At 45.2% G+C, this 19,659-nt stretch overlaps 1 protein-coding gene across 2 annotated transcripts in view; it reads left to right on the plus strand.

Annotated features, from left to right (window-relative positions):
• The first annotated feature begins 8,359 nt into the window (after positions 1 to 8,359).
• The window catches only part of ANOS1 (anosmin 1), a 182,228-nt gene continuing 170,928 nt past the window's right edge, over positions 8,360 to 19,659 (plus strand). For both annotated transcript variants that reach the window (XM_034757339.1, XM_034757345.1), the window contains exon 1: positions 8,360 to 8,717. In XM_034757339.1, the coding sequence (XP_034613230.1) occupies positions 8,511 to 8,717 (207 nt within the window). In that variant the 5' untranslated portion in view covers positions 8,360 to 8,510. The remainder of the gene's footprint in view (positions 8,718 to 19,659) is intronic.

A 19,659-nucleotide genomic window follows, 5' to 3' on the forward strand; every position in this document is an offset into this window, starting at 1 on the left:
TTGAAAGTAGCCATCCCCCCCCCCCCCCCCCCCATTCTTCTCTTCTGCAGATTAAACAATCCCAATTCCCTCAGCCTCTCCTCATAAGTCATGTGCTCCAGCCCCCTAATCATTTTTGGTGCCCTCTGCAGGACTCTTTCCAATTTTTCCACATCCTTCTTGTAGTGTGGGGCCCAAAACTGGACACACTAATCCAGATGAGGCCTCACCAATGTTGAATAGAGGGGAATGATCACATCCCTCGATCTGCTGGCAATGCCCTTTCTTGTCAGGGACGGCTCCAGGCACCAGCCCACCAAGCATGTGCTTGGGGCGGCACCTGGAGGGGGGCGGCGCAGCGGGGTGCTCCAGCCCAATAGCGGGGCCGCGAATGGGCTCGCCACCCTCCCCACGGTGCTCCGGCCGCTGGGGAGAGCGGAGCTACAGCGGGCTCGCCACCCTCCCCCCAGCGCTCTGGCCGCCGAGGGCTCTCCGCCCTCCCACCGGCGCTTTGGCTGCCGGGGAGAGTGGAGAGCCCCAGCCGGTGGCTTTTTTGGCACCTAGGGCGGCAAAAAAGCCAGAGCCGGCCCTGCTACTTGTACAGCCCAAAATGCCGTTAGCATTCTTGGCAACAAGGGCACACTGTCAACTCATATCCAGCTTCTCATCCACTGTAACCCCTAGGTCCTTTTCTGCAGAACTGTGGCCTAGCCATTTGGTCCCCAGTCTGTAGCAGTGCATGGGATTCTTCCGTCCTAAGTGCAGGATTCTACACTTGTCCTTGTTGAACTGCATCAGATTTCTTTGGCAAAATCCTCTAATTTGTCTAGGTCCCTCTGTATCCTATCCCTACTCTCCAGCGTATCTACCATGCCTCCTAGTTTAGTGTCATCTGCAAACTTGCTGAGAGTGCAGTCCACACTATCTTCCAGATCATTAATAAAGATATTAAACAAAACCGGCCCCAGAACCGACACTTGAGACACTCCGCTTGATACCGAAAGCCAACTAGATGTGGAGCCATTGATCACTACCCATAGAGCCCAATGATCTAGCCAGCTTTCTATCCACCTTATAGACCATTCATCCAGTCCATACTTCTTTAACTTGCCGGCAAGAATACTGTGGGAGACCATATCAAAAGCTTTGCTAATGTCAAGATATATCACATCCACTGCTTTCCCCTTATCCATAGAGCAGTTATCTCATCATAGAAGACAATTAGGTTAGTCAGGCATTACTTGCCTTTGGTGAATCCATGCTGACTGTTCCTGATCACTTTCCTCTCCTCTATGTGCTTCAGAATTGATTCCTTGAGGACCTGCTCCATGATTTTTCCAGGGACTGAGGTGAGGCTGACTGGCCTGTAGTTCCCCTTATCCTCCTTCTTCCCTTTTTAAAAGATGGGCACTACATTAGCCTTTTTCCAGTCACCCGATTGCCATGAGTTATGGCCAATGGCTCTGCAATCACATTGGCCAACTCCTTTAGCACCCTTGGATGCAGTGCATCCGGCCCCATGGACTTGTGCTCATCCAGCTTTTCTAAATAGTCCTGAACCACTTCTTTGTCCACAGAGGGCTGGTCACCTCCTCCGCATGCTGTGCTTTCCAGTGCAATAGTCTGGGAGCTGACCTTGTTTGTGAAGACAGAGGCAAAAAAAGTGCATGAGCTTTTTCCACATCCTCTGTCACTAGGTTGCCTCCCTCATTCAGTAAGGGGCCCACACTTTCCTTGACCTTATTCTTGTTGCTAACATACTTGAAGAAATCCTTCTTGTTACTCTTAACATCTCTCACTAGCTGCAACTCCAAGTGTGATTTGGCCTTCCTGATTTCATTCCTGCATGCCTGAGCAATATTTTCATACTCCTTCCTGGTCATTTGTCCAAACTTCCACTTCTTGTAAGCTTCTTTTTTGTGTTTTAGATCAGCAAGGATTTCACTGTTAAGCCAAGCTGGTTGCCTGCCATATTTACTATTCTTTCTACACATCGGGATGGTTTGTTCCTGCAACCTCAATAAGGATTCTTTAAAATACAGCCAGCTCTCCTGGACTCTTTCCCCCTCATGTTATTCTCGCAGGGGATCCTGCCCATCAGTTCCCTGAGGGAGTCAAAGTCTGTTTTTCTGAAGTCCAATGTCCATATTCTGCTGCTCTCCTTTCCTCCTTTTGTCAGGATCCTGAACTCGACCATCTCACAGTCACTGCCTCCGAGGTTCCCATCGACTTTTGCTTCCACTACTAATTCTTCCCTGTTTGTGAGCAGCAGGTCAAGAAGAGCTCTGCCCCTAGTTGGTTCCTCTAGCACTTGCACCGGGAAATTGTCCCCTACACTTTTCACAAATTTCCTGGATTGTCTGTGCATTGCTATATTGCTCTCCCAGCAGATATCAGGGTGATTGAAGTCTCCCATGAGAACCAGGGCCTGTGTTCTAGTAACTTCTGTTAGTTGCCGGAAGAAAGCCTCGTCCACCTCATCCCCCTGGTCTGGTGACTATAGCAGACTCCCACCACAACATCACCCTTATTGCTCATACTTCTAAACTTAATCCAGAGATTCTCAGGTTTTTCTGCAGTTTCATACTGGAGCTCTGAGCAGTCATACTGCTCTCTTACATACAATGCAACTCTCCCACCTTTTCTGCCTTGCCTGTCCTTCCTGAACAGTTTATATCCATCCATGACAGTATTCCAGTCATGTGAGTTATCCCACCAAGTCTCTGTTATTCCAATCGCATCATAATTCCTTGACTGTGCCAGGACTTGCAGTTCTCCCTGCTTGTTTTCCAGGCTTCTTGCATTTGTGTATAGGCACTTAAGATAACTTGCTGATCGTCCCACTTTCTCAGTATGCTCTCTTGTGTTCTCCTACTTGTGCTTCCTCCTGGTATCCCATTTCCTCACTTACCTCAGGGTTTTGGTCTCCTTCCCCCGGTGAACCTAGTTTAAAGCCCTCCTCACTAGATTAGCCAGTCTGTTTCGAAGATGCTCTTCCCTCTCTTCGTTAGGTGGAGCCCATCTCTGCCTAGCACTCCTCCTTCTTGGCACACCATCCCATAGTCAAAGAATCCAAAGCCTTCTCTCCGACACCACCTGCGTAGCCTTTCATTGACTTCCATGATTCGACGGTCTCTACCCGGGCCTTTTCCTTCCACAGGGTGGATGAATGAGAACATTACTTGCACCTCAAACTCCTTTATCCTTCTTCCCAAAGCCATGTAGTCTGCAGTGATCCACTGAAGGTCATTCTTGGCAGTATCATTTTCTCTTCCTAACTCTTCAAAACACAAAACTGCATAGTTTACCATTGACTTTAAATTATTGGACTTCTTGTTGTTGTGTTTTTAATGTACCATGAATGCCACATGAATATGCTGACATCCCAGTAAAGGAAATATGTGGGTCAGGTTAGACTGGATTGAGACAGACGGACTTCAAACAACTATTGAGGGTAAAGTGAAAGGAAAAAAAGAGCTGACTCATTATCAGTTCCTTAAGAACAATTATAAGCAGCGTGCCACTTTTGAAAAGGAGATTAAATAGACAGTTTTGTTATTACATTAAATAAATAATTGTTTTTATCTGAGAAAGATCTTTTGACAACTATAGGGAAAACTGGTTTAGAGATTATACTGACTATATATATTATATTTTCTATTTTGCTTTCTCTGTTTTTATTAAATGGGAAATATGGTTGTAAATGAGCTGTTTTTAAGAACTTCTATAGTGTGTTTTGTTTATCTGACCTTAAATCATATTATTCTGTTTGTAACATCATTGAAGCTGATGGGAATTTTGCCTGAGTAAAGACTGCAGGAACAGGGCCTTTAATATAATAAATCAGTGAATACTGGTACTCCATATTTAAACAGCAAATACTGTTAAAGTAAACAATATCATCTTTATTTGCCCAACTGGGCATGGTATTTAATGTCGGTATTACTAGATAGTAAGACATAATTACTTAAGAGGCATTCAGGTTTATTTAAAATTGATGAAAAGCGACTCATAAAATCAGATTAATTCTGTACAATATAACTTTTTATTAGTCACTTGCAGATCTCACTTCACATAACCAGTATGTGGCGCTGTCTCCTGTTAAAAAAACAGCCCTGACATTCACGAAGCTGGTCTTCAGGAGAGCTAGTGTTTACATTGCCAGCCATAAATGTCACAGCACAACACTGAAGAAGGACTAATTGTGTTTTTATAGTAGCATGAGGTCAATGCTTTATGTTTTTAAGGATTATTTTTTGCTTGAGTTTTTAATGTTGAGTGATGACTTTTTTTAGTTTATTGGGGGGAAAGAAACCCAACAATTCTGAGAATAAAATAATCAAAAGAAACAAACAAAAAACAGATCAATATATTTTAGCTTGTGGAAAAGGAAAAGAGGTGTACTGTATCAAAGTTACACAATTCACAAGAAAAAGGATTTTTAAAAGCAGAAATTTAACAGTGGTTAGCAGTAGTCAACAGAAAAATTCACCCAAAAGGAAAATCTTGTTTGTTTTAACGAATTACTAATTTTATTCCATGGGATGACTGAAAGCTGTGTGTGTTTAATAAATTAAAACAATCTCTTCTTTACTTCAAAAGTTTCCAAATCTCATGTTCCATGAAGAAACTTAGTAAACTTCCTCCCTATAACACACAGACACACACATTCATATATTTACATGTATGTGTATGTAATCTCTCTGTAACGATCAGGTATATATTTAGTCCTTACAGGTTTTTGACTGCCAACTTTGTTTACCAAGTATTTGAATTACAGAGCCTGAGTTTCTTTAGTTTCTTAATCTCCTTGTAAGGGAAACATGTTCTGTGCGAATTTGGTTTTAGTGGCATTGAACAGCCATTCTTTTGTGTGCTAACCAACTCAGCCTCACTTAAAAGGAATTCAGAGACTACCCTGATGATCTCTGTAACTGTGACCTTTCCAACACAAGCAACTGAATAAACTGTATTCACAAACTTTTTAACGATTAAGGATTCTGTGCCTTTTGCTACCAATCTTCATAAAACCAAAAAAACAGCAGGATTCATGGACTTTAATGTAGTTATTTTAGTTTTAATATGCAACATTGATTGGGTTAGTAGTACAATACCACTAACACTGGGAATAAATCTGTCTGTCCTCCATACCTGTTGTATTTGAGCACCAAATACGATTATTAAAGATGGCTGCAGATTTTTTCAGACAGGCATTATTATTTAATAAAATTATGGCAAAAGTTGAAAGCATTTGGTATGCTTGTAAACATAATTAATCAGTCAAGAGTAATGGGTTTTGTCAATTGCCTGTTCCCTTCTAGACTTGGGGTGTCACGGAGGAATTGCAGAATTCTTAGTCAAGCCTAAAACAGACTAAATGGGTCAGAAACAGACATTTCCTGAATTGGATAGGCAGACCTAGGCCACCTCTGACTAGTAAGGCTGTAGCTCCAGACTTTTGCAGCCATGATTTCTATAATGGGGATGATTTTTTTATTACTATTGGGATGCCAGATTGGGCCAGATTCCACCGTGCATGTTGATTCAGTGGATTCCACCAACTGTTGCTAGTAGATCCCAGGCTGTTGGCCTCCAGTGATAGGAAGTCTACTAGAAGTGGGGCACAGTTTACAAGCCACCAACAGCCTTCACTCAGCTGAGGGGATCAGGGCTGGCCATCATAGCTTGCAAAGTGTGTGGAGTCTTCTGGAGAGGTAGTTGGGACAGCTCCAGAGCTTACTTAGTGCATCTCCAAAGTATCCTCCATTTCAGGACTTCTAGGGTATATCTACACTGCCATGGCGGTCCTGGGTCAGCTGAGTTGGGCTTGCGAGCCTTGGGCTGCTGGGCTAACAATTGCATTGTAGACATCTGGGCTCCGGCTGGAGCTCAGTCTCTGAAACCTGGCGAGGAGGGTGGGTCGCAGGTTACATCTATATGGGGATAAAAAACCTGTGCTTGGCCCAGGTCAGCTGACTCAGTCTCGGGCTGTCAGCTTGAAAAATTGCTGTGTAGAAGTTTGGGCTCCAGCTGGATCCTGAGATCTGGGACTTTGTGAGGGTGGAGGGTCCCAGAGCCTGGGCTGCTACCCGAGCCCGAAAGCCTACATTTTAATTTTTAACCCCACAGCCAGAGACCAGGGAGACTGAATCAATTGACCCTGGCATAGAGACTTAGTGCCACAGGATTTTTTATTGCCGTGTAGATATACCCCTATGGCACACTGCACTGATTTGTTTTTAAAATTTCCCTCCCTTGCAGAACCCCTTTTGGTAGGTTGTGGCAGCACTGCCATCAGACCGGTCCCCCTCTGCCACAGCAGCTCCCTCAGGCACAGCAGGATGAAATTTGTAATTGCTATTTCCCAGCCACCCACAGGGTGAATCTGGCCCATGGACTTCTATCGAGTTACCCCAGATTTCTGCCAGTGACCCAAGGGCAGAATTTGATCCAGAAGTACTTCAAACCAGAAAAAGAAATTAAAAGTGAAGACTTTCCTCCATCCCTATTATAGCTACATATTGCAAGTGACTGACTGAAACTCGTGTCTAATGTTACCAAATTCCTGTGGATTGTCACACCTAGTCCAGGCTCTTTTTTTCTTCTATTCAATTTCTTACATCACACTCAGCATATAGCATTAGATATGAATGTCCTTGCTTTAGGCTTAACAATGTCCTTGGTTCATAGGCTTAACAACAGTCTTTAGGGTTTGAGTCTCCCTTGATATACTTGTGTATTGCCTGCTGTGGACATAAGTTGCCCTCACGTGTTCAGGGGAGAATAACCTCCTTGGGGGTTTTTGCTTACATTACACTGTTGTCAATCTAGGGGTGAGGAGAGCAGTGTTACACTGGTGTAAAGCTAGTATAAGTGAGGTCATTCACAGCCCTTGTTATATATTGATTTGATTGAAGGAGATTTTTCCAATGTGTATTTAGCTGCATTTTAAAATATATTCAGCAAAAGAGACTCCAACAGCCTGTAGATCATTGACATAATCTATACATTATTTTGACAGTAGACATATTTACACCTCCTGTAACGGCCCCAAATCTCAGCTCTGTCAAGTGATACAAGCTTGCAATCACCTAGTTTGGGAGATTTAATCCACAGACTACAGTTAGGAAAGAATACATTTGCTCCTTCTATTCATATGATTTATTGCAGCAATTGGAGTTTACATACAGTATTTTAAAATTAATGCATAATGTAATGCATGTGCTTTGTACTGTGTGCATGCACTGTCAATACACAAACTAAACAAAAAACACCCAGAGAGAATAGTTGTTGTATGTGTATTTTAGCTATTTAATTTTAAAAAGTGCAAGATGTTAATCATTTTAATTTTGTAGTTGTTACCTAAAGGCACTGGACTAATGACGTATAAAAATTAATTTTTAAATAACACACTAGGATGAGATTTTATGGGCTGAGATTTTATGCATGCTCCAGCCTGGAACAAATGGTTAGCACTGATTTTACTATGGGAAAACTCCCAGTCTTCCATAAACCCCAAGCTTCAATTTCACTACACTTTTTTAGACCTTAACAAAGAGAAGACTTAGAGGAATTGTCCATTAGCTGAATTTCTCAAATTCATTTACATTTATGAATGAATATATCTGAGTTCGTAAGTAAAAATAAGGCATATGGACACAGCAATACTATTAACAATAGAACAAAGTAAATGTGAGTTTTGACAGTGAAAAATCAACAAACCCCAGGGTATGCAAGATGTGTGCGTCTGTGTGCATACTGGGTGTGTCCATTTAGGTCTATATGCCTTAGTCGGGCTGTGGATGTCTGTGGTTGTGTTTGCCTAGGTGCATTAGGCATGTTTGTATCCGAGGACACGTAGGTGTACCTGTTTAAAGGCCAGATCCGGCAGGTTGCTACGTGCCTTCAATTCCCTGCGATGTCCGTGGGAGCTAACAGGGCACCTGGCATCGTCAAGCCGTGTGTGTGTGTTTAGGAATGCCTGAGTCTGTTTGCATGTGCTCTAGGGGTGTCTGTGTTTGCGGTGTCTATGTAGGAACAGCTGAGGGTCCGTGTAGGCAGGGCTGAGTGCTAGTCATGTAAATGGGGTGGGGGGAAGAGAGAGAAGGTTACTGTGCAGGGTCTGTGTTCCAATGTGTTGCAGCAGCCCAGGGTGTATACAGTATGTGTCCAGGGGACCTCGGAGAAGTTCACCAGCTCCCCCGCATTCTCTGTACCCTGCCTGCGGTCAGGCAGCCCGGCTCTGCTGTCACTCCCATTTCTTGCAGCCAATGGCACAGCCTGCTGTCACCCTCACCCCACCCCCTCCTGGGAGTAAGGGGAGGGGTGTGTGCTGGGGAGGGGAGGTCGGAGGGGAAGGGGGGGGGGTGAAGAGAGTTGAATGATTGAACTTTCTTGTTTAGTTTCTGCAGCGCTGAGGTTTCCCCCCCAGTCCAGTCCAGCACCAGATCGGTGCACGGGAGCTTATCCGGACGTCTCTTGCTCTCTGCGGCACCCCCTTCCTCTCCTCAGCACCCACCCACCGCACGGCGATGGTGCTAAAGGATCCCGCCGTGTCTCTGACCCTTTTCCTTTGGATTACGGCTTCCTGGGGCTGCCTGGCTGCAGCTGCCGGGGTTGGTGCTGCTCGCAAGCAGGACGAGTCTTTCTCCACGGTCAGTGTCTACAGAGCCAGATGCACCTCCAGGTGCCTGAGCCTGCAGATCACTCGCATATCTGCCTTCTTCAAGCATTTCCAGGTATGGTACCAGCGCAATAGGGAAAGAGAGACCCCGCACCCGCACCTTGCCCCTCGCCACGCGCTCTCCACGCGTGCAAGCCCTCGGCACGGTGACGCTGCTGGGCAGTGTTGCCCAGGTCTGGAGAGTGCACGTTCAGGGCGGGGTGCTGTGGGGGGCGGGATGGGGTGCGAGTGAGTGTATATGGGACGGCTTGGACTTCATCGCCTCTTTGCAAACTTCTCGGGCGGGAGTTTCCAAAAGGGGCTGCTTATATCGCAGGATGTACATTTCCCCCCACCACGTCCCTGCGATCGCCCCAGAGGTTGGGCAGGTGGAAACCCTTAACGCCAACACAAGGAACACCCAGGGCGACCAGAACTAGAATGAGCGATATTTCGGACCCGTCCTTAAGCTGTGCAAACAAGACTTTGATCCTGGCACCGGGTCTTGACGGGGCAGATCGCTGTGCTTGCTGAGTGTTTAGCTAAATGCTCCCGTTGACTATTAATTGCATTTGTAAATGTCCTCGCCCTGCTGGAGCCGGGGTTGTTTGTGCAGCGGTTGCTGGCAGGGTTCTTTCACTGAAGCGGGCAGTTTGTGCCAGGGGAAGGTCGGTGACTTATGCAGACAGGGCGGCTCTCTTCCCTCTCACAGGTGCCCAGTTTGCTTTGCACTTCTGTCTCTGATAGTTACTTTGACAACACAGGACTTGCAGCCCAGAGCCTCCGAGGGCTCCTGAATTCGTGCCCGGGCAGCAGGCGATGTTCTGGCATGGTTCCCTGGCCGCGCACGTCTCTGGTTTTTAGGAGATTTAAGAGCGGTGTGAAAATTAAATAGGACAAGACACTAGGGCCTTGCGGGTGTGTATGTGTGTGTGTGTGTGGGGGGGGGGGGATTAAATGCTGAAGAAAGTCTGAGGGGCAGATGATCTGAGTTTTGGTTGCTCTGCTGTTAAGAAGCAAGTGTTTATTACGGTTCATTGTAGCATTGTAGTTGGATTTCTATTATGTTCTACTTGAACATAAGAGGATGCTTTCTTAACGGCGATGACCAAGAGTTTGTAGCATCTGTTCCGATCTGCCAGAATAAAAGCGGAGGGAGTTGGTGATTATACTAGAACTACAAACTATGCGACGGGCTATGCAGGACAAATGTCTACGTGGTGGTGAAGAAAATGATGCTGATGCTGATGATGGGGGAGGAATGGGACACGACATTGGGATATAGGTCGAGGTGCATGAGGTCGAGACCTGTCTGGAGTAAAATGAACCACACCTAAATTGGTGGGTCAAAAAGCATATAGAACATCGCGGACGAGATCTTCTTAGGAACTCGTGTATCCAACTCGTTATGTCCACACCTTCCCTCTAGACTACCTCTCCCGTTCCGACCTCCCCACCTGTTCCGCGGTGATGAAAAGACTGAACTGCATCGACCAGAAGGAAATGGTGATAACACTTTAAATTGCACATAACAACAGCCCTATCTCCCCTTAATAAACTGGCCTCCCACCTATTTGAACAGAAGGACTCATTAGCACTGTAGAGATATGTCCCAAAATTCAGATGGGGAAAAAAGGTGAGAGGGAAGTGGTTGTGTTTCTCTACTCTTTGTGCTTTTAGAGTGCACTGAAACAAAAACTGCTAGGGAAATAGTTGCATAAAGCCGCTTTGTTTATCCAGAGCAAAGGAGTTCACATGAAATGTTGGGCTTTTTAAAAACCGGATCACAGATAAATATTTTAAATTCAGTTGGAAAATAAAACCCAAATGTTTTGATGTTTCGATTGCAACAGGAGCTTTCTAGTAGTATCTGTAGCTGAATTTAAGAATAAAAAGCCTGGGAATGCAAAATAGCCCCTCTTAATGGGGGTGGAGAGTTTGGGGTACTAAAATGACTGTCCATATGAGAAAGAAAGGGCAAGGGGGAAAGTATTTGAACCTGCATATTCGCTTGTGTGGCAAAGAGCATGTGCAGTCCCAAGGTTTTGCCTGAAGGTGTCCGGGATTTTGAAACAGCAAAGTGCTTGCTATGAAAATGTCTTCGGCTCAGAAAATGTCTCGAAAGCAGGAAAAACATGAAAAACAGTTCTTTATCTTGGAGTGGGCTTAGTATTTTTTATTGCACTGTCAGTCGGTTGTAACTTATTTGTTTTAGAGCTTCAGTGGCTAAGGCGCCAGTTTAAATCAAGCCAATTCCTAGTGAAAGGCTTTTTTTGTTTTTTCTTGGCATGATTTCTTTTCCGAAGTAAAACTGCTGACAGAATGCACATTGCCAAACAATACTGATTACATTTTAATTAGCTAGGGTGAAATAAGCTGCAAATTACTCAGTTAGGACTTAATAACGGGCTGCTTTTTTTTTTTTTTTTGTAATCAATTGCAAATCTTGGAGTTTTAACCCTAACCTGGTAAAGCACAATGAAATTAATCTAAATTACAGAGGATTAAGCTCCCTTTAGATATGAAACGACTGTAATGTTTAGAAGAAAATGATCTCGTTTATAAAAGTTAAGCTTCCCATTGTCTTTTAATGAAAGAAGGAAGGACTGTTTCATAGGGTGCATTCACTGTTTGATATGCATAATAGACCACAAGGTCATACAAACCTAGGCAACATTATTCAATGATGAGAACTACCCTCAACTTCCATCTCTAAAGTAGCAGTTGCTGAAGTTCTTTCACTGCAGAGGATGTCACATTATCTCATTATCTGACTCAGCCTTTGAAGTGACCCAAACATTAACTCAGCCCAACAGCAAGAGTAAAGTTCTGTATTGTCTCACTAAAGATCACATGAAGAACAGGCAGTGCCAGTGCTTAATTTGTAATGAAAGGTGCTGGGCCTCAAGCAATTGTTTTACTTTCATAACTGATGCAGCAAGCCAGAAGTGCCAGGGCTATGAACTGCTAAGCCAGAGGCCTGGGACAAATTAAGTATTGTGCAGTGCCTGTCTTGAGAAGACCTTCTGCTTTTCCTCATCCCCTCAATTGCAGTCACTGAGTAGTTGGGGGCCAGCCAGATAGCTCTGGAGCACAGCGGTGGGTGGGGCTGCTGCTGGATGACACATGACTCACGGGGGCTGCCCTGCATTGTAGAGTGGAGGGTTCTAAAAACACACCATTTAGGGTGTGATAGCAGAAATATCAAGTCATGTGAACAATGAAGAAATCAGTGAAGGGTAAGGATTATTTCTATAATTCCAGGCTATTCTTTTCCCCATTGTCCTGCCCAGAGCTAGTCAATATTTTTCAAATTTTCAAAATGTTGACTATATTTTTCGTGAAGAAAATGGAATTATCACCATTTTCATCATTCTTTAAATCACCTCTAGTTTTGACTGGAAGTTGAAATGCTCTGTTTTCTTTAACTACACTGCCTCGGTTTCTCCATGGAAATGATAGTAACTACCTCTGAGGGGTATCTGACACCTGAGATACCCCTCTGATGCAGCTCCACACACCCATTGAAGGGTGCACCTTCACTAGGAAGAAGGTGTGTTCTAACCATGTTTTAGCTAATGTGAGGTAAAACCCTTGGTAAGACAAGGCAATTTGTAGTTTTCATACACATTAGCAAGTTCTATCCTGTGGCCCCCATACTCACTGATGTATATGAGCACCTCACAATCTTCAGTGAGCAAACTAGGGAAATATGGTTTTGACAAAAATACTATAAGGTGGGTGCAAAACTGGTTGAAAGGCTGTATTTAAAGAGTAGTTATCAATGGTTCTCTGTCAAACGGTGAGACTGTATTTAGTAGGATCCCACAGGAGTCAATCCTGGATCCGGTACTAGTCAATATTTTCATTAATGACTTGAATAATGAAATGGAGAGTATGCTTGTAAAATTTGCAGATGACACCAAACTGGGAGGGGTTGCAAGCACTGTGGAGGACAGGATTAGAATTCAAAACAACCTTGACAAATTGGAGAATTGTTCTGAAATCAACACGGTGAAATTCAATAAAAAGAAGTGCAAAGTACGTCAGTTAGGATGTGATACTGTTGTGAAAAATGTCATTCTGGGGTGCATTAACAGGATGCATTATGTAAGATGTGGGGTTTTTGTCTCAATCTACTCAGCACTGGTGGGGCCTCAGCTAGAGTACTGTGTCCAGTTCTGGGCACCACATTTTAAGAAAGATGTGGGCAATTTGGAGAGAGTCCAGAGGACAGCAACAAAATAGATAAAAGGTTTAGAAAACTTGACCTATGAGGAAAAGTTTAAAACTTGTTTAGTCTTGAGAAAAGACTGAGGATGGACCTGATAATAATCATCATATATTACTCTGCGCCAAATTCTACGCCAAAACAATTAAAATTCTGCACACATTTTAAAATTCTGCATTTTTTTTTGTCAAGCTAATGCTATATAATCCGGCTAGTTTCAATTATTTAGGCAATTTATTTAAACTACAATACAATGGATGGAGAATGGGAGTGGGGAGCATTGGAGGAAATCACCAACCCCCCTCTGTCTAATAGTAATATAGCTAGTATTGACCCTTTACTTCTAGTTATTAGTCAACAAATATATGCAGCCATATGCTCATTGTTACATCACAGGCAACTGAAGACCAAGTGAGGGCTGGGGACTCAAACTCACAATTTATACTGGCTACTGACCATCTCCAAAAAGTTCAGTTGCAATCAGTTCATGGAGCACATTTTGATAGGAAATTTTTTCAGTCCAAAAATTTAGACCAGTTCTAATCATTAAAGCACCATAAGCATGTATAAAGCCATACTGACCTTTACAATAAGGCTCCTTTACAGCACTCTAGCAATGTAAAGGAGCTTTAAAATTTTTACATCTGTTTTATACTCCTGGGGCAATTCACTAAGAACAGTGGGAACAATGCATTAAGCAGAGAGGCTGCTACATTCTCCTCTGCCTGAGGGAACAAAGCCTGCCCCACGTCTTCAGAAATACCCCAAAGCCCTTCCCCTCCACACCAAGCATGCTGCAATATCGAACAAGAGGGACAGAGTGTCTCTCTCACACACGACTACCAATTCCTCCCCCCTGCCAGGCGGTGATTTACGTGTCTACCTGCTGTTCTTGGTACCCAAACTGACCAGTCTGCTCTGCCAGGGAGTGGGCACATGACTGCTCTTGCAGCTTCCCTTTGCTTCCCCATCAGAAGTCATTTTTCTGCGGGTAAAGAAAGAAATCTGTAGGGGACATGAATTCTGCGCACACGCAGTGATGCAGAATTCCCCCAGGAGTAATATATGTTAAGGGCTGTTATGAAGAGGACTGTGATCAATTGTTCTCAATGTGCACTAAAGGTAGGACAAGAAGTAATGTGATTAATCTGCAGCAAGGGAGATTTAGGTTAGGTATTAGGAAAAACTTCCTAACTATAAAGAAGGAAGAACAGGCTTCCAGGGGAGGTTGTGGAATCTCCATCATTGGAGATTTTTAAGAACAGGTTCGACAAATCCCTATCCAGGATGGTCTAGTTTTACTTGATCCTGCCTCTGCACGGACAGCTGAATTTGGTGACCTTTTGCGGTCCCTTCCATCCCTACATTTCTATGATTCTCTCTTGCCTTTGACCCTGGATTGACAAAGAGTCATTGGCGCAGGGGCCCTGGGCCTTTGGTCTCTCACCTGTTAGTAAGGTGCCCTTACCAGAGTCATTCTCATACTGTCCCTCCCTCTGTATCTCTGTCTCTCTCACTGGCCTAATGACACATTAAGTATTTATCCAAAGTGGAACAGCTTCAATAGGAGAGATTGAGGGTATCCTACATCAGAATATCCTGTAGCCCAGTGATTAGAACACTCTGCAAGAGGTGGGAGATCCCACTTCAAATTCTTTCTCCCCATGAGTGGGGAATTGAACCTGATTCTCCCACATCCCTGATGAGTGCTCTAACCACTGAGGTTAGAGGTTGTAGATAGGTTGTAGATCTCTGATGATGCGCATCATCCTGAAAGATGATCCTTTACTCTCACAGATCTTGGGAGACAGACCTGTCCTCGCTTACAGACAACCCCCCAACCTAAAGCAAATACTCACCAGCAACCACACATCACTGAACAAAACCACTAACCCAGGAACCTATCCTTGTAACAAACCCCGATGCCAACTCTGTCCACATATCTATTCAAGTGACATCATCATAGGACCTAATCACATCAGCCATACCATCAGGGGCTCGTTCACCTGCACATCTACCAATGTGATATATGCCATCATGTGCCAGCAATGCCCCTCTGCCATGTACATTGGCCAAACCGGACAGTCTCTACGCAAAAGAATTAATGGACACAAATCTGACATCAGGAATCAAAATACTCAAAAACCAGTGGGAGAACACTTTAACCTGTCTGGTCATTCAGTGACAGACCTGCGGGTGGCTATATTACAACAGAAAAACTTCAAAAACAGACTCCAAAGAGAGACTGGTGAGCTAGAATTGATATGCAAACTAGACACAATCAACTCCGGTTTGAATAAGGACTGGGAATGGCTGAGCCATTACAAACATTGACTCTATCTCCCCTTGTAAGTACTCTCACACTTATTATCAAACTGTCTGTACTCGGCTAGCTTGATTATCACTTCAAAAGTTTTTTTTCTCTTAATTAATTGGCCTCTCAGAGTTGGTAAGACAACTCCCACCTGTTTATGCTCTCTGTATGTGTGTATATATATCTCCTCAATATATGTTCCATTCTATATGCATCCGAAGAAGTGGGCTGTAGTCCACGAAAGCTTATGCTATAATAAATTTGTTAGTCTCTAAGGTGCCACAAGTACTCCTGTTCTTCTTTTTGAGAAGATATGTATTTTCAAGGAGGAGGATGTATAATGTTGTATAGTTGTAATGAGGAATAATCAAGCCACTCAGTCTAAACATTTGTTATATTCAGTAAACAATAATTATAGTGTGGTGAGAGAATGTTCTTATCATTCTAAATGTACCATTTTCCTGTCAACAAATGAATTTAGGAGAGCTAGAGTTTTGGCAGATCAAATAAAGCACTTTTTTTAAAAAAAAGTCTCCAATTTTGCTGTGATGTTGCACTCCATATGCTTTATGTAAAAGGTCTCTTGTAAGGTATCATTACAAAGATTATGATCTACTGAGTGTGTTCATCCCATTTGTTTGCATGTATTGTTTCTATGTCTGGAGTTAGGAGAATAAGATATAAACTTGTATTACTGATGTAAACATGTCAAGTGGAAGCCATTAAGGGTGCTTCAGAATCAATCACCTGTAAATGGATCTGTTTACTTACTGTTTACTTCCCGTACCTGCCAGTCAGCCTTGGAAGAATGGAGAATAGGGGTCTCACAGGACATGTGACCATGTCACCTAGGGTGACCAGACGTCCCGATTTTATCGGGACTGTCCCGATATTTGCTTCTTTGTCCCGCGTCCCGACCAATGTTTGGTCGGGACACTGGACAAAGAAGAAATTTTCCCTTCCGCTCCGGCGCTCGGGCCCCCCCCGCCCCGGCTCCGCCCCCTCCTTCCCCCATTGGCTCCCTCCCCAAATCCCCGCCCTGGCCCCGCCTCTTCCCCAACATTCCTCCTCCCTCCCAGGCTTGCAGCATGGCGGTGCAAGCCTGGAGGGAAGGGGTGGCGGCGGCGGTGCCTGGATCCTGGAGCTGGTGAGTCAGCTCCAGCACCCGGACACCGGGCGGGCAAAGGGGGGCGGGCAAGGGAGGGAGACAGGGGGGCTCAGCTGTGAGCCCCCCCGCCACGCCAGAGGGCTTCTACCCGGGCTGCTGCACCCGGGGCCGGGAGCGCAGCCTGAAGGCTGCTCCAGCCCTGCAGCCCGCGGGGCAGCGCGGTGGGTCCGGTCGGGGGGCAGTGCAGAGCGGGCAGGGGCCAGGTGGGCGGCGCGGAGGCCTGGGCCGAATCCCTGCTGCTGCCGGGGAACCCCGCGCCTCTCCGTCCCGCTCGCGGCTGCGGCTCCTTCCCGGCGGGACGCGCCCCCCGGCCTGCCCCACTCACATGCGGCGCGCGTCCAGCTGCTCCTTCCTGGCGGGAGGGAGACTAGGCGCGGGGGACACGTGCCGCATGTGGCCAGGGCAGCGGGAGGCGTGTCCCACTGGGAAGGAGCCACAGCCGCGAGCGGGAGGGAGAGGCTCGGGGCTCCCTGGCAGCAGCGGGGATTCGGCCCCTGCCGCACCCCCCGGCTCCTGCCCGTTCCGCGCTGCCCCCGCCCAGACCCACTGCACCCTGCATATGCCCGTGGCGGGCCAGGGGGCAGGAGGCTCCGTGGGGACTCGGGGAGGGCAGCGTGCGGGGCCTGCTAATGCCCCAGGCCCCTTAAAACCTTTTTTTTTGCTCTGTCCCCCCCCCTTTTGGCTCCGCCCCTTTGGCTCCGCCCTCTTTTTGGCTCCGCCCCCGTCCCGATATTTTATAGTGGTAATCTGGTCACCCTAATGTCACCTGGTACTGGAATCCATCTTAAACCTGGTGCTTTTCCATTTAAAAGGAGGGGTGGGGACCCAGAGAGACAAAAGATTCCTGCCTGGTGCCAAAGCTATAAAAGGGGATGGAAGAGAACAAAGGAGGTGGCTAGTATGAGAAATCCCCGAGTTAGAACTAACAAGGACTGTGCCAGGGGAAAGGATTGGGCCCAGACTAGGAAGGAGTCTAGTCTGTGAAAGAAGCTTATTGGAACATCTCTGAGGGTGAGATTTACCTGTATTCAGTTTCTTAAATATATTAGGCTTAGACTTGCATGTTTTGTTTTATTTTGCTTCGTAACTCACTTTGTTCTGTCTGTTATTACTTGAAACCACTTGAATCCTGCTTTTTTTACTTAATAAAATCACTTTTGTTTATTAGTAAACCCAGAGTAAATGGTTAATACCTTGGGGGTGGGGGGCAAACAGCTGTGCATATCTCTCTATCAGTGTTATAGAGGGCGGACAATTTATGAGTTTACCCTGTATATGCTTTATACAGACTAAAACAGATTTATTGGGGTTTGGATCCCAGTGGGAACGTGTGTCTGTGTACTGGAGATAGGTGATTTGCTGAGCAATTTTTGATTAAAGTCTGAAGCTTTGGGGGCACGGACCAGACTGTGTGTCTGTGTTACAGTAGGCTTGCATGTCTGGCTCAACAAGACAGAGTTCTGGAGTCCCAAGCTGGCAGGGAAGATGGGCTCAGAGGTAGTTTCAGCACATCAGGTGACAGTCCCAAGGGGCTCTCTGTGACAGAACCCATCACATTTGCATCCTCAGTCACTTGTGGGTACAAATAATTATATGCGCAAGTGATATGATTTAGATATCTTGCTACCAGATTGCACCCCCAAATCAGGTAGCTAGTTATCTAAATGCCACCACCTCTGCTTGAAAAATTATCACCACCCCAAAATTGATAGCTCTTGAAACATTTCAACTTTAATTGATTGCAGGTGCAAAAGTTGTAGGGCCAGGTTGAGGCCCCTGAGCAAATTTGGCCCACAGTGCTCTGCTACAGAGGTAAGGGAGAGCAAATGTTAACTGCCAGTATAATGTAACAATTGTTACTGCACTTCTCAGGATATTTCCAGTTTCCACTCCATGCTTCATATGACACGGTGACCAAAACTTAGCACAATATTGTGCATGAGAATACATTCGTTTACATAGATCAGTGGTTCTCAAATTTATTTGATCGGGACTCCCTTCTTTGTGTCTGTAATAGTTTACACACACACACACACACACACACACACACACGCACACACATACACGTACATATACTGCCACCCAGCTCTGAAGGCAGAGTGGAGAGCAGCGACTGCTGCCTGGGCACCCAGCTCTGAAGGCAGAATGCTGGCGGGGTGTCCAGCTCTGAAGGCAGCACTGCACCAGCATCTGCTCAGAAGTAAGGGTGGCAAGGTGAAAAGTGATATTTGTTATCACTTTTCACAGCAGACTTATCACCCCATTGCCACCCTTCGGCGCTGCTGCTGCTACCCCAGTGCTGACAGCCAGAGCCCCGCCACCTGCAGGTGAGGTATTGTGGGGAGAGAGGGAGAGCCCGAACCTGGGCTGCCTCCCAGTGAAGGACTGGCGGGGCAGGGAAGGAGCGGTCTGGCAGCGGGACTCTGGCTTTTTTGCCCCAGTGCGATGGGACTCCAGGTTTCCCCTTTATTCATGCCTCCTGGGTGTGCCTGGTCCCTCTGCATGAGCCCCAGCCACTCGGGGCTGACAACCAGAGCTCTTAAAGAAAAATCCACACAGCTTGTGCCTCCCTTGACACATTCCCATGCCTCCCTTGGGAGGCCCACCCCATAGTTTAAGATCCACTGATATAGATAATAGCATTATGACATTTTTGTTCATTCTTTAACTGATTCTTAATATGGTCTTACATCTTGTATTCTTTCTGACTAGTTTTTGACATCTAGTTCTCTTACTCGAATGATTATAGTTAACTTCAAACTCAATGATCTCTCTGAAAAGCTCAAATTGTTGCTGTAAATATGCACTTGCACTTGTCTACATTTAATTTCATCTGTGCAGACTGCCTACTCATCTAGCTTTGTTAGGTCTTTCTCTTTAGACTACCAAATAAATGTGTGTCAACTGCCAGTGTAGCCATTTTAATATTTAAATCCTCTTCTAGATCATTAATTATGTTAAATAATGCTGTTTCTAGCAGGTTTCTTTGGGGCACCCCAGTGATAACTTTCTTCCATGTAGACAACCTTATCATTTATCCAGACTGTTTGTCTTCTGTTTCTTCACCAGTTTCTAATTCCAGATAGAATGTTACCTCTCACCCTATGACTACCTAGTTTCCGCCTTTCTAGAGGAACTTTCTCAAAGGCTTTTTGAAAATCCAAATCCTCTTTTCACTAGATTGTTTGTAACATATAGAATTCAGTGTTGGTTTGGCTATCTAGTCTTATATTTGGTATAATCCCCTTGTTGAGATCCATGATCATAGACTCAGGAGACATATAGATATGCTAATCCTTTTGAAG

The sequence above is a fragment of the Trachemys scripta genome, chromosome 1 (genome assembly GCF_013100865.1).
Source record: "Trachemys scripta elegans isolate TJP31775 chromosome 1, CAS_Tse_1.0, whole genome shotgun sequence".
Taxonomy (NCBI): Eukaryota; Metazoa; Chordata; order Testudines; family Emydidae; genus Trachemys; species Trachemys scripta.